Consider the following 16056-nt stretch of genomic DNA (forward strand, 5'->3'; position numbering starts at 1 on the left):
AACATTTTTGAAAACTTGAAACAGCTGGAAAAAATAAAATAATATATCAACCCCCCCCCACCCCCCTAAAAAATTAAAAAAATTAAACAATTTCCTATAAATATTTTTAATATCCTTATTAAGATTTTAAGATATAATTTTAGTTATCCAAATTGGTTTTTTATAATATTGAATTTTTTTTAAAATGATTTAAAGAAAGAGATTTACAAATATAAAGCAGTGTGATATCTATCTACATAAAAATTTTTTTTTAAAAAAATACATTTTGTTTTCTATGGCCATTTTTGGTTTTACACATCCGGTATTCGATATTAATAAAATGTCCATCATATTTATTTTAATTTCATTTTAAAGAACTATTAAGCTACAAAATAAAATTTAAATTATTTTTTTAACTTAATTATTTCTCAAGATATTTGGAAATAAAAGAGGTGTATTTTGTAAAAAATGTACCATTTTTTCGCGCTTTAAAAGGCCATATCTTAACGGGTAAACAGTGTTAAAAGGTAAAATTTTATTTTTTTCTTAGTTATAGTATATACTACCAGTATACAAAATTTAAGAAAAATTGAAGAGGGTCGGGTTGAAAATCGACTTTTTTTTGTTGATTTGATATGGAATTCAACCATATATATGTAAAAATGAATCTATTTTGTTAAAAAATGATTTGATATAATACATATTTTATTGGCCTGATGTTTAAAATTATTGTTAATAATTCTAAAAAAAGGTGATACGAATTTCCCCTTTTTATCATGTTATGATATTAAGCTAGCGGTAAACTAAGGTTCTTCATTTGATTTATTGTTATTTTAAATTAATCTCCCTAATAAGCTTAAAGTAATATTCTCAAATATTAAAATAAATGCAAAATGAAAAATTTTGGCTATATATACTATTTATTTGGCTGATGTCATGGTTTGAATGACCAAAAATGTGCTTTAGCTTTTTTCCCTCTTGTTAATTTATAAAACTTTTATGTAAGTAAAATGAAATTATTTGATATAAATATTTTTTTTTTTGGCATATGTCACAAAAAATGTTATTTTACGATTTCCCCTCTTTTTTTTTTGGAATTAGATATTAAGGTTAATAATGTGGGATCTTCATAAAATTTATTATTATTTCAAGATACATTTTTTTAATTTAAAGATGCTTATATGTATATTATATATTTAAATTTGGTCATAATATAAATTATAAAATGCATAATAATTTTAAATGAATTTATTATTAATCATTATCCTTCTAATAAGAGAATGAATTTTTTCGATATGTTCAAATATATTTATTACAACTCTTTATAATAGATTTCTAACTATATTTCCTGTTGAAAAATTTAGATCAAAGAGTTATTAACGGTGCTGCCCGATTTGACTTCTGATGATACTATTTCTCCTATCAATGCTACTATATTTCAACAACTTCTCAAAAAAACTCAATTAGCATCCTCTTCTAACATCCACCCTCAAAGCTCTTCCCCTATTCCCTTCCCTGCGATAAAGTTCATAAGTGCTTAAAGTCCTTTAGAAAAAGGGATTACATGTGGTTTAGGATGGATTTTTGTAGATTTAAACCAATGCTTTGATAGTGGTTTTATTTGACCCTTTACAAAAATTATTAACGGAGTTTTGTGTGATAATCTCCTCATAAGCGAAGTTCCACTTTGTATGCACCCTATTCCATTTAGTGCACATTTGTTTCTTTAACCAAGCTTGATAATAGTATATAACCGTTAGGGTCATTTTTTGATTAGTCGTCAAGGTTTTAGTAAATAGGATCCCTTCTAAGGCCAGTTCCGAGCTATCCCTCATAATTAGGTTTTGGAGTTAGAGGTAGTTGCGAAGTGGTCTCACATATAGTGCGTATTTTTATAAACAGCGAGGCTGATAAGGTTTTCTGCAAGCTAGACATAATACCTGCTTTCAAGAACATTCACAGGAGTTCATTTTTACCCTCTTTCTAACATTTCCCCCAATAGTGGTATTTCCTTAAATCATATATTTCCCTCGTCAATCAAATTCGGGGAATTTTCCATATCCTCAGAAGTGGGGATTAGTTCTCTTGCCCTTTAATATGGATTTGGGATTTGATCAAAAAATTTAAAGCCTCATATAAAATGAAGCCTAAACTTATGTTATCTCGACGATGGCTCTTTAGGAGGATATTTACCCAATGTTATATCGGCAATCGAGTACGTTGAAATGGAAGCTTCGAAAATTTGTCTTTCCTTTAGAAATCTTCCCTCAAAATAAGAATTTTATCCCTCACCCTTTTTCAAAATCATTTTACACGAGGAACTGTCTTTTAGGTTCTCTTATCGGGTTTTCAACTTCCCTTTGTCAAGAATTTTTTTGACAATTTGATTCAATCTCTTTTTAATTAGCTAAAGAATCATCCCCTCATCGTCCCAAGCATCAGTTATTTTTCCCTAACCAAAAAATGTTTCTTCTTACCTAAATTCTTATGCATCTTTAAAGCGCACCCGGCTTTCCAATATAATGCCCTCCTTAGATCCTTCGAATTAAAATTTAAATATTTTATCGAATCCCTTTTAGCAAATTAAAAATAGTGGTTTGTTTTCTTTCTTCATATATGTTTTAACGACTCTATTTCCTCGCTTATCGAGTGAACGATTTACTATTACTTCGGCCAAACACTTGGCTTACCTAGTTCTCCAAGGACGAGCACCCCACCCCGTATCCCATTTAAAGAGCTTACTAGTTCCCATGCTTCAGTGTACATTTGAAAAAAAACTTTGCCTTATGAGGTTAAATGTCGCATTGGGTAAAATCTGGTCATTGATAAGTTTAACAATACAAGGTCACCTCTTAACAAATGGCTAATTTAATACGGATAAGGTGTTGGAGTGATAAAGGGTCGAAATGACAAGATGTATAAAATGTCGTTTACAATAATATTTTTGCTTATTTTTATTTAAAATATGACGAAGATTGACATCTATGTTAACGAATCTTTTGACTAGCTGTCGATTAATTAATAAACCATTTTGACATATTTGCTTTCATAAAGCCAAATACATTTATGTAAATAAATAAATAATAATGAAATTTAATATTTATATAACCAAATTATCACGATTATAGCATGATAATAACCGTATTATCATTTCCTTCCCTTAAAATCCCTAATGATTCCGTTTAGTTTAACTTATAAATACTTATACACTTATAATTCTAATAATTTATTTAAAATAATGAAAACTATGCAATATCATATTTATAAATTTATCAGAAAATCGAAAATGGTAAAATTTAAATATAATTTAAATATAATTTAAAAAAAAAAATTAATATTTTATCATAGTATAGTATATCATAAAAAAACAAACTTTGTGTATAATTTTCATATTTTTATAAATATAATCACTAGTATTTAATAAAAAAATACCGTGTAATAAATATATTGGTAATCTATTAAAATCCTAGACCAAAATTTTTATAACGTCAAACAAATATTTTTACGAAATTTGATATTTTTTAGAAATGTATGAAATATAGAGAAGCAAAGTAAAGAGAATATTATAAAACCAATATTTCGCGTTATTATAAATTAGCAAATGGGTTTATGGATTATATTTTTTTTGCCCTTAGGAAGCGCCTTTTTAGCCAGGAGGAACAGGAGTAGATGTAGGAGAAAGACTCGTAGTAGTAGTAGCATAAGAATCAAAAATGTATTTTTGAGGAAGGACGCAATATTTGGAAAACCACATTACATTGCCCGATGAAGCTATTCCGTTCAACTTAACGGGGTCTACATTGTCATATACCGCAAAAACATATATCTCTGTTTCTAATAATATAAAAAAAAAATTTTTTTTTTATCAAATCAAATTAAGCCTTTTGTCAATTATTGAATAAAGCATCAAAGGGTACTTTTAAAAACTTTGAATGCCATTTTAAAAGTAGGAATTGGGAACTGATTTTCTATAAAATTACTGGAAAAATTTTCTTAAAATGTTTTACAGAGTGATTGAGCCCTAAATTCAATTTATATTTTAATTTATGTGTTCCAATAATATAGTTAATCTGACCCTCTCAAATTTTTACTTGAGATTTCGCCCATTATAAATATAAGAGAAAGAAATAGTAAATTTTAGACACCCAACTCCTAACAGAGGTTAAAATACAAGTCTTTAATGGTCAAAGAAATGGCATTTTTGGGAAATTAAAAAATTGAGCTGAAATCGTCAATTTATTTTATATAGCCTAACGGTAGGCCTATATAGTTATATACAATGTATATTCTTTAAAATATCTTAATGTCAAACTGGAAATAATAAAAATATGTATATGAAAAATATTTTTTTTATCCAATCCAAATATTATAAAGGCTGTATGTTAAAAGTATATATTTTTACCCATTTGACTCTAAAATTTTTTAAAAAAGTTATAAAAATTATTATTATGACAATTCAAAAAAGTTAAAAAAATAATAAATATGACTATTGATTATGTTCATTGAAATTTTAATTTAACATGGTAACAATATATATTTTTACCCATTTGCTTCAAAAAAATTTTAAAAGTTAAAAAATTATGCTTATGACAATTGTTACTCGTACATCTTTATTGAAACTTTAATTTAACATGCTCATTATATACCTCAATAAAATTATAAATAATTACAATAGCATATTAAAAGACGAATCTTTGAAGATATCGATGACCAAAAATATCATTTAATAAAAATCTTTAAATTTTATGATCTTCAACTATCTCGATTTTTAAAGATTGTTGCTCAAAATTTAAAAAATAAAAGATATTTAAATATCTTGATCAAATTTTTGAGCAATATCTTACTCTTCGCACAACTCTGTTTAAGTCCAATTTTTAAAAGCTCGAAATTATCGGGTTTTTTAAAGTCAAAATTTATAAATTTTATCAAAAAAAAAATATATTCTATTAATGGTGTATAATACTCAATATATGAAAATAATTTTATAATAAGTGTTAAGTAATAGATTATTTATATTTTTAACTCTTAAGGCCTTGGACTTTGTTATTATATTATAAATAATATTTTATTTCATTTCATAATAATGTTTATTTATAAATTCATGGTTTAAGGCGTTACTTTAATTGGACATGTTATATGTTTTATTTCGTTTAAAAGTTAATAATTTTAATCAGAGTTGAAATTCGTATATATTTATATATACATATTATGATATTGTCCGTACAGCAGTGATTCGATGTTCTTAAATAAAAATAAACTTTTTCTTTAAATAAATACTATATCTTCGATTCTGTATCACGAGACCGTTTTCAAATACAGATTCTAAGACTTTTAATCAAATGCAAATTCTAAGTGCAAGTCCCCCGCCCCCCTTGTTTCGTGCAATCATGAACTTTACTTTGGAATCAAAGATGAATGAATTTTTTTTCCTAACCGTCCCTGACAAACATTATCAAAGAGTTAGCAATAAGAGCATGCTTACATATGAAAATCAAATATTATCATAAAATATACTTATCTTTTAAATATTTAATATAAAGATAGCTTTTGAGGTTATATTACAATTATTGATTAATATCAAATGTTTATTTGGAGTATTTGCAATTGACTAATTATTAAATTTGCCATATCTCATAAACTTGATCTTGGTTCAAGTTTGAAATTTTTTTTATTAATTTATTCATTAATCCTATGAGAGATAAAAAAATAAATAGATGCCTATTTGATTTTATGATCAATGGTTTTCATTTCCTATTTTTGACATTTAATATATTTTTTAACAATATCTTAAACATTGAATAACTTTAAAGTATACCATTAGGCTAAATAGCGCTTCTAGCTCAAACAAATTTAAAGATATTATTTTGTTAAAAATGTCCCATTTTTCGGCTTTAGAGATTTAAGTCTCAACCTCTGTTTAGAATTGGAGGCTAAAATATTTTTTTTTAGTTAAAATACATACACTCTTGTAAAAATAAAATTTTAGATCTTTGGATGACGGGTTGAAAATTGTGTGTTTTTTTAGGAATTCACCATATATATTTCATAGAAAATTAAATTTTACTATTATTTTTCATGGCTTGGGCGATTGGTAGAGGGTTTGTAGAAGAAGTGTTAGATAGAAAGAGCCACACTTTTTTTAATGCACCTGATCTTCCGGCCTTGTTAAGCATCGCATTTGCTAGAGCGAGACTGCCATCAACTTTGGTGTTTGTTTGTGAAGCTAAATTAGTTTATATCATTCATGTATTTATTTAATATCTGTACAATTTTATTATATAGTGGGTAAGCGAGCTTCTTTCAATTATCTACTAGTGTTGCTAAAAGGCTCGTTTTGAGCGATTTTTAAAAACGGCTAACTCAATATTATATATCAAGAAAAACTTAAGCCTGAAGATTTTGCCAATAGAATGAACATAGGTCTAGACATATATTATCGAAATATCGAGGCCTATGCTATTTTTTTTGGCTAAAATATTAAGTTAGCCGTTTTTTACAACACTATTTTCTACATTGCAATTTTATTTGTTAAAAGAAACCGGGGATTGTATTATCCCTGGAGGAATATTATCTCACATAGCTCAAAACTTAATTATACATTGAAGATTTAAAATTTAATAAGAAGCTTAAAAAAATGGTTCATAGATAATTATTAATAAAATAAAATGCCCATTTATAAAAGCAAATTTCAATTTTTGGAATATAAAAAATTTTCTCAGACTAAATATGAATTTTAACTAATTTTATCAATTGTGAAATGCTAATTTAATATTAAATGTAAAGAACCCTAATTATATAAGTGTAAAACCTTTTTTTTGGAAAAGGTCGTTTAATATCTACAAACACAAGTTTAGTTAGAGCTATAGAATGACAATGTGAAAAATTGACACGCATTTGGCAAATTATATGACAGTTTTATGTGGTAACAAGTTTTTAGCTACCTTGTGATATGGTGTTGTTAAACGGTTCCTCTTAATAAGATTTCTTTAAGAACAGTTTAAAGCAGGACTAAAAATTTCGCTATAGATGTCTCAATGGTTTGGATATCTATTAACCAAGCTTAGACGATATTGGGCAATATTGAGTTAAGCGTTTTTAAAAATCAGCTCACGAGTAGTTTAACAAGACTCATGTGATATATAATATTTAGAACTTGGACTTATTCATTAATCATTATATAGAAATTTATTTTCATCAGTTTGAAAAAAGTTAACATTTCCTATTTATTTTATGAAAAAAAATCTAAATAAAGAGACGCAAATAATATTCACCGATGGTCCCTCACATGTTTTTAATTTTTTGATAATCCACTTTTAAAATTTTTTTTTATAAAATTGAAGGTTTATTTCTTTAAAAACAAGCATAAAAATATGTATAATATTTTGTAAAAATTTATACTTTATCTATCTACAGCAATTCAATTATTATATTTTTTGGTAACAAAAGTATAATGACAAATTGATGGTTAACTTATAAAAAAACACGTAAATTAAAAGTTATTAAACCTGACAAAGTATAGGAAGGCAATCCTCCCAAAATCAACTCTTGATATGTTGTAGCTTTTCTTAGTGGCATTTGAAGGTGTGTAGTTTCATTATATGTGACCACGCCTATAAAAGCTCCTGTTAGTCCTATAGGGTTTATTTTAATAAATATGTAACCCAGTTCCTTAATTGAAATAAATCACATATATATAGTAGATAAATAATATTTAATAAATTTTTCAGAAATTCTTTATCAATTTAAGTACTGTGTGTTCAAATAAAACGTATGTATGGGATAGATAGACCTGTGAGCTGGCTAAATAACTTTTCAAAAGAGGATTGCTAATTTTAAAATCATTGAGATTTTTTTTTAACGCCAAATTCTACATACCCTTATAAACTCTGGCTTGTGCGTTAGCGCTATAAAATTTCTAAATTTTTTCTTTCAAAATGAACATTTAAAAAAAAATACTGGAAGGTCCGTTATGTTTTAAAACTCCGCCTTTGTTACTTTAATTTTATTAAAAAAATTGATTCAAAATCATTTTTATTAATTTGCTGAATATTATAAAAAATAACATATAAATTTAAATTTATCAAAACCTATTTAATGATATTAAATCAAGAAAGAAAGAAAGAAAGAAAGAAAGAAAGAAAGAAAGAAAGAAAGAAAGAAAGAAAGAAAGAAAGAAAGATTTTATTTTGTGTATTTTACGTCATAAAAATGAAAAAATAATTTGTCATGCTTTAGTGGCTGGGATACGCATAATATTGTTTTATAATAAATTGATTTTTTTTTATCTTTTTTACTAATCATCTAAAACCTTCAGGTAGATCTCTTGTTAAGGTTAATTCAATAAACACCTCAGTTAATCAGGAGAGCGATAGTCAAAATTTTTCGCCCATCCTCTCTGTCCAAATCTCTTTTACCCACAAAATATAATGTAATAAAAAGGAAAAATAAGTTTAAGTTGATAATATATATATATTTTTTAAAAAATACATTTAAATCGTCAGGAATAGTAAGGCTAAAAAAAAGGCCAGGGGCCAGTTTATAACAGGGTATATCAGGGTATAACAGGTTATAACATATGTAATTTGATTCTCCAAAATAGAATTCATTAAATCATTCATAATAAAATAAAATGGAAACTTTTGGTAAGTATTGTTTCATTAAATAGTTATGTTTTCATTTTTTTTATTTAAACATTACCGCGAACAAAGCCTTTGCGCAATTAAATTCTTGATCTGTAGTATATTCGGTCTCCAAAATTATAACTGTATCGACAAAACTATTTTTACCCCCAAAAAATGAATCCATCATTGTAATATTGAATAAATTGGGTATTGTTACCGGTGGAACTGTTAGTAATGATAAAAAAAAATATTAATGCATATTAGATCTTTGAAATTTAATGGTAGTTATATTAATATTATGGATGATGATTAAGAATAAATTATTGATATTTGAGCTAATTTTAACTTCTATCCAACATATAATTTTTAATAGTAATAGATAAATTTCTTGCCTTCATAATTTTGGACATTAAATTTTGATGTCAGGTCAATTGGTATACTAATTAATTTAAAAATTAATTTTATTCAAAGGCCAAATAAATAATATTAAGCAATAATGAAATGGAAATGAAAAAAAAAAACAATAAAATTTTAAAATATTGGAAAAATTATTTTTTAATTAATATATATCTTTGTTTTAAGATGCCAGAACTACATGTCTTTCTTTCAATAGACTCCTATTTAATTGTTAACCTTAATAATATTATATGGAATACCATATCTCATCATAGCGAGATTAAATCTTAACTGAACGGATATAATATAATTAAGGAGTAAGAAGAACCTTAGCCGAGTATGGTATTTTGCATTCTATGCTTGAATATAAAATTGTTAAATTAAAAATTATTTGTAATAGGCAATTTTAGTGTTATTTTTATTTAGTTATTATTATGGTCAGGAATGTTTTATAAAGGGAAGTTTATTGTATTTTGGAGATTTAAAAAAATTAAATAATTATCTAATTATTTATTGTTGTAAAAAACTCCCGGTTATACTTATTGCAACGGTTCTATAAGAAAATAAGTGGAAGAGTAACCATTATAATAAAGGAAAAGAGAATATATTCAAAATTAAATCTTGGTAAAAAGACTAGAGAAATGATAGATGGAATTGGTTATGTCAACGTTAAAGATGGAAATTTGAGATTTATAGTCATAAAAGGGAGAGATAAAATTTACGAAGATAAATAAATAGATAAGATATTTATATATAAATTGTTACCTTGAGAAAAAATTTTATACTGTCCCCTGATAATAAAGAAAAGTGCTATGATACATAATTTTTCCATTTTATGGGTCGTATCCTATTAACTATTAAATGTTTGATTTGATTTTAATTATAAAATATCGTAAAGCGTATAAGAAATAATCAAAATTTTTTCTAAAACATCCAATATTATAATTAATAAAATTAAATAGGCCTTGCTAATGATTTCAGAGATTGCTAATTTAAAATTAAATCCATTTCTTATTTTATCCAACTAAGAAGAGAAAATATTATCTATAAAACCAAAATGAAATAATTATGGGAATTTTAAATAGATAGATGTAGAATAAATCTATTAATTTAAAGTATATATTTTTTAAATAATTTGATATACTACATAATATTTTTTTGGCATAATATTTAAGTTTAATTAATTGATAATTATAATAAAGGTGATCATAAGGATTCCCCTTTATTTTTGGTATGATATTTAGGTTATTGGTGGTAAACCGGGGATCATGATATGATTTATTGTTTTTAGTTAATATTATCCGTAACAGGCTTAAAGTGATATGACAATATATGCAATTTTTTTGGCATGATGTTTCAGGTGTTAATGACAAAAATGTGATCTAAAAATTTCCTTTTTTTGGTATTGATGTTCTAGTCATTAGTGGTATCTTCATATGATTTATTATCATTTAAGTTAGCATTATCCTTAAGGCTTAGAATAAATTATTAATTTTTAAAAACTTTTAAGTAAATGTAAAATAAAATATTTGTCAATTTTTTTGGCAGGATGTTATTTTAATGCAACAAAAAAATAATATTAACCGTAACAGGCTTAATTTTATATTGGCACTTAAAACTTTTAAATAGATGTAAAATGAATATTTTTGACAAATATAATATTTGTCAAGTAAGGGAGATAGAGGCTAGTTAAATCTCTTATGGTGTAGGAAACAGCTTAAATCTTATTTTTCATCTTAAAAACGCTAGAATTATTTAAATCTTTTCCCTAATATAAATTTTAGTGGTGTGAAAAATTTTTTTTTTTTAAAAAAAATAGCAAATAATTTTTAAACGAATCTGTTTGAAAATGATTGCCCTTATAAACTTTAAGCGTTTTGATTAGAAATTTAATTAAACTCGGAAATCCGTAAATTGAACAATTCCGGTGATAATGGATAATATTGATAAAACAAGAATGTTTTTTGTGTCCTTCCGATAAATCTGGTAATATTAACAATTAATTGAATATGTTTTGATAAAATTGAAAATATAAAATTATAAATCATAGTAAATAGTCTTCATTTGGAAGGGGTAACTTAAGGTTGTTGAAATAGAAGTTCCGTTATGACTGATGTGAACCAAATATCGATAGAAAATATTTATTTCGGTGTTATTGATTCCCAAATATTATAAAATAATATTTTATTTCAATTTAAAATTTAATGTTTACATTAGTGATCTGCATCAGGCCAAATTTTTCAACCCCGGCCCAGCCCGAACTTATTTAAATATACAAAATTAATTTTTACAATTTCTCAAAATAAAAGACACATGTTGTATGGCGTCTAATTCTGTAAATAAAATCAAATATTTTTATTTTACATTAAAAATTCAACATAAAATTTATTTTTCCAAGCCAGACCCGACCTGGCCCGAATTTTATTTAAAAATATTAGGCCCGACCCGGGCTCGAACCATCGCGTATCAAAAGGAAGATAGAATTTAAAAGAACTAATGAAAATTACTATCTAGAAATTTATAAAAATAATGATTTTATACTATGCGTTTAAAATATTTGGTCGATGGAAATTATAGTAATATTTTATGAGAAAAAATAAAAATTAGTAAGAAACATATTATTTGTAACCGTTATAGTTATACGGGTCATATGGAGAAAATTTACCTCGTGGAAGAATAAAATATGTTTGTTGGGCTTTCCTTTGAGAAAGTCCTTACTTGTGCATCCCACTGTTAGGAAAATTTCAGGAACTAATTTCTAAAAAAAAATTATCTACAGTATAAGTGACAATTTCTGGACTAGGGTATCCTGGTTTGGTATAGAAATACTTAACGTTAAAACATTAGTATCATCACTTTGGATTCAATCAAATTAATGTATGGCCAATTTAACTTGAAGATAGGGGTGAACATTATAGCAGCTATGTTTTTAACATCTAGATAATAATTTATAAAATTATTATCATTTAAATAGAATGAGTCCGATGGTGAATAAAATGAGATGTATTACGTTGTCCTCTTATTACCATTTGAATATTAATGCACAGATTCTCTTGGAGTCAAAACTTTATTAAATTTCAAATTATATAACAAAAATAAGCAGATTTTAAATCCAAAAAAATAAAAATAAAAAAGAATATATAAAGGGAAATAATGAAAAACAAACCCTAAATTAAAAATAATTAAAAAATCGTGCATAATGACTTCATAATAAACTAATTCTATCAATCTAAAAATAAAATATAACTTAATAATTCTTTACCAACGATGATTTTTCAAATATTTACATTCAATTATGACATTAATATCATTGTAAATTTTTTTAATTTGCCAGTTGAAATATACCATGTTTAGAATGGGGCCACTTTCACATAAACTCATCTAGATCAAAAAGTAATAGAGATGCAGCTTTGTTTATCTTAGATATATGGATTGGGCAACACATTGATATTTAAATTTGTTTGATATATTACTTTTTAAATGTTTTCTCAAGTTAAAGCTTATAGTATTGTTTGATGATAAAAACCGTCTGGCACATCTTACAACAAAATTTATACCCTGCATTCAGCGAAATTACTTTTTCGATATCATCTATAGCAAAATTATTTTCAATATTAATCTCTATTGTCGTTTAATTATTAAAACTCATGCCATATTTTTTAAAATATAAATTTCAAAATCGAATGAAATAAAAAGATCATGATATTAAAATTAATTTGAAAATTAGCAAGTATAGGCCTAAAACGAATTATTTGTTATTCAAAATTCGATGTATTTTACGAATACGAATAACAATATCTAATATGAATAATGAGAAAAAGTATCTGTCGAATAGGAAACTATTTATTATACTATTTTTGAATTATTCGAAATTATTTATAATGGGAACTCTTTTAACAATTACTTTCCTCATATAACAACATTGAATTATTTATTTATTTCCAATTTCATTTTTTCTTTCGTAAACTAATTTTTTTGTATTTCCTCATTAAAAATGTGTAACTTACACCAATATCCATTATTCATTACATCATAATGTTGATTTGTTAGATACAAGCTAACGGTATTTCCAGTTTTTGTGTATTTTTGATATTCGAAATAATGTTTTGTTGTTTTATTTTGATCTACCACCTATATATAATTATCTTCAATGGGTATAATCAATTTCTCTAAATTTATAATTATTATTCTCTCTTGCGTAGTTATTCAATTGTAAGGGAGACTGTGACATTCTTAAAATTATCGATCGTATTCTCGAATAATTCTGAAAATAATGACCTTCACCTTATTGAATTAATTGCTACATCTCTTGCATATCTTCCTTGACTTCATAACAATGTTCTTCCTTTCGATTCGCTGTTTTTTTTAATATCTTATACATGTATATGTTGGTGGCTTAGTACAACTCTTAATTTTTCAACTGATAAGAGGTTTTCACCACTTAAAAACACTAATACAATCTGTAATTTTAACAAGTTCTATAACAAATAGATATATATTATATTAATACTATATAAACTTTAAGAATTGAAATATTTTAGCAAAAACATAATTGTTAAATTGTACTTTTTTATTCTGCCTTAGGATAAAGAATTACCTAAGTTCTAGTGTTAGTATTTCTAATTTTTAGATCTAAACTTTTTATATGAAAGTGAATAGGCGCAAACTAAAGTTTGATAGACGTTACAGTTAATATTTTTACATTTGATAATTTTATTAGTATTTGCAAGGCTTAGAAGGTTAATGTTAATATTGGTTGGTAAAGCTGAGACGCTGCTGTGGCCCCTATGCCCTCCCCCAATTTCCCAGAGCCATGAATCGATATGCCTCCCTTGGAAAATATTCTAAAAAAATAGCAGGTATAATCCGTAAAATTTGTTCACTTCTGCTTCCTTAATCATATTATAATATAAAAGTCATCTTTATTGTTACAATCGATAAAATAACTCAAAATTTGGTTTGAATGAATTAAGGGCTAGGTTTGAGAATTGTTTTTTCTAATAAATAAATTAACTAAACATTTAGAAAAATTAGGTAAAGGAAGATAGTGCAGACGCATATATATAACATTTTTAAATATTTGTGAATAAGATTAATTAAATAAAATTCCTAAATTTTACGGAATCATCATTCTTTTCTTCGGTAATATAACATCGCCATCAGAAGATAACACTTCTAGAGATTGAATAGTATTATTGTTGTTATTCTTTGTGCCATATGTAAGCAATCTTTAAGGGTTTAACGTAATATTTTTTTTTTGAATAAAATATTGAGTTAAGCCGTTTTTTAAAAAAAAATCAGTTAGAATCCAGTCGTTTAACATGCAGTTGATAGCGCTACTTAACCCTGATTAAACTACCGCCATTTTCACTTCGCGCGCCAAAAAAAACTGAACTAAATAGTTAAAGATTCTCAGGAAACTAATACAAACATTTTTATAAATAATTTGTCGAGAATGCCAGATTAGAAAATTATAAATTAATTCTTGTCTCACCAGATCCTATTCTCAAATATAAATAAATTATTTCTCATACAAAACCTAAATTTATTTTAAAAAGGTAATCAAACAATTTGTATTTTGAAATGAATGCCCATTATAATAATGATTTAGATAAGAAATATATTTTTTAAAAAATGATTAATTCGTTATGTTTCCAACTAGATTCATGATGAGCCCAAATATTTTATATAATTTTGATGTTAATTAATTTTAATTAATTAATAGAAGTTTCCAAGAAACTCTTTATAGTTTAGCATTTCTACGAGTTACTGACTGGAGACTCTTGTGACATTCCTTTTCTAACCTGTATAAAACCCAAGGCGTTAATTAAATTTATCGATACAGAAGATGATCCTGCTAAAATTTTCATTTATTCCATTAATTTTAAAAATAATATATAAATTATTTATTACAAAGGAAAAAATCTAACAAAAAATAATAATTATTATTTTTAATAAAAATGCACTCATAAAAAGTTTATAAACCAATAATCTCCTTTATAAAAAAATTAATCCAATTATTCAAGGCAGGTTTATGAAGACCCCATCGGTAACATGGTCGTTAAAAGACATATTACTATGTTCATCTTTGAATGAGAGGGCAACCGTTATTCTGTATTCGAGATGTTGGGGAACTCTAGGAAATGTGTAAACTGTGACAGACTTCAATAATGTAAAAATAAAATAATTAATAATAAATATGTATAATATAATTAAGAAAGTTTTAAAAACATGATTCAATTTCGAAATACCAATATATTTGAACCTCATGACTTTGAGTTTATAAAATACGGCTTACATTAATAAAATTTTAATCTTAATTCTAGTTATAAATAAAAATTGTTGGTTACTTCTTTTACACGCTTAAATTGTTTATGAGTAATCATGGCTGGGTTGGTAGGCAACAGTTCAACGTGGTAATATAGAGTATTTTTAAAAAAACTCTTTGTCTTTCAAGTGATCTATACTCCAATTCACTGTTATATCATATTGTCCGTTATATTTAACCTCCATACGTAATTTGCACACCACGTTAATTATTCTAGGAGCCAACGAAGAATTATCTGTCAAATAACGTGTATATTATATATATTTTTATTCTCGTTAGTTCACTATATCTCATTTGCCGTTCTTTTATGGCATCATAATTTTAAAATATAATTACGCTTGTTTTTTGGGAACTTGTAGTCCCGCCACGGTTTTTATATAATATTTTTATTTTATTTTATTTTTGATAACTATATATTGAATAAAAAGATTAAACATAAAAAAAAAAAAAAAAAAAATTAAAATGGTTATAACTCATTTTATAGAGAATTTCTTCTTTTTATATTGATTAGGTTTTTCGGGGAGTTAGAAAAAATAAAACATTATTGATATGGTAAATCTTTCTAACAATTTATTTCCCAATATGAATATATAAACAAATTTTTATAATTTGATCTTTTTTTAACACGTACCAATTTTGATTTTCTTTGACGAATTTTGATCTGAATATTTTTTAAAATATATACCTTTTAACATCTAACATTGAGTTAATTTTATAATTACATTAACAAAA

At 25.3% G+C, this 16056-nt stretch overlaps 1 protein-coding gene across 2 annotated transcripts; it reads right to left on the reverse strand.

Annotated features, from left to right (window-relative positions):
• Window positions 1–3482: 3482 nt before the first annotated feature.
• On the reverse strand, window positions 3483–9873 carry LOC135923742 (uncharacterized). 2 transcript variants are annotated; one of them, XM_065458658.1, is made up of 5 exons: window positions 9762–9873; window positions 8677–8825; window positions 7485–7647; window positions 6044–6202; window positions 3483–3813 (listed from the first exon to the last, which is right to left on the reverse strand). In XM_065458658.1, the coding sequence occupies exons 1-5, from the start codon at window positions 9826–9828 to the stop codon at window positions 3626–3628; spliced, it is 726 nt and encodes a 241-aa protein (XP_065314730.1). In that variant the 5' UTR covers window positions 9829–9873; the 3' UTR covers window positions 3483–3625. The 2 variants fall into 2 exon arrangements, with proteins under 2 accessions (XP_065314730.1, XP_065314731.1); XM_065458659.1 differs by lacking the exon at window positions 9762–9873 and adding an exon at window positions 8947–8986.
• Between the last annotated feature and the right edge of the window lie 6183 nt (window positions 9874–16056).

The sequence above is a fragment of the Gordionus sp. m RMFG-2023 genome, chromosome 2 (genome assembly GCF_954871325.1).
Source record: "Gordionus sp. m RMFG-2023 chromosome 2, tfGorSpeb1-WG-v2, whole genome shotgun sequence".
NCBI lineage: Eukaryota > Metazoa > Nematomorpha > Gordioida > Chordodea > Parachordodidae > Gordionus > Gordionus sp. m RMFG-2023.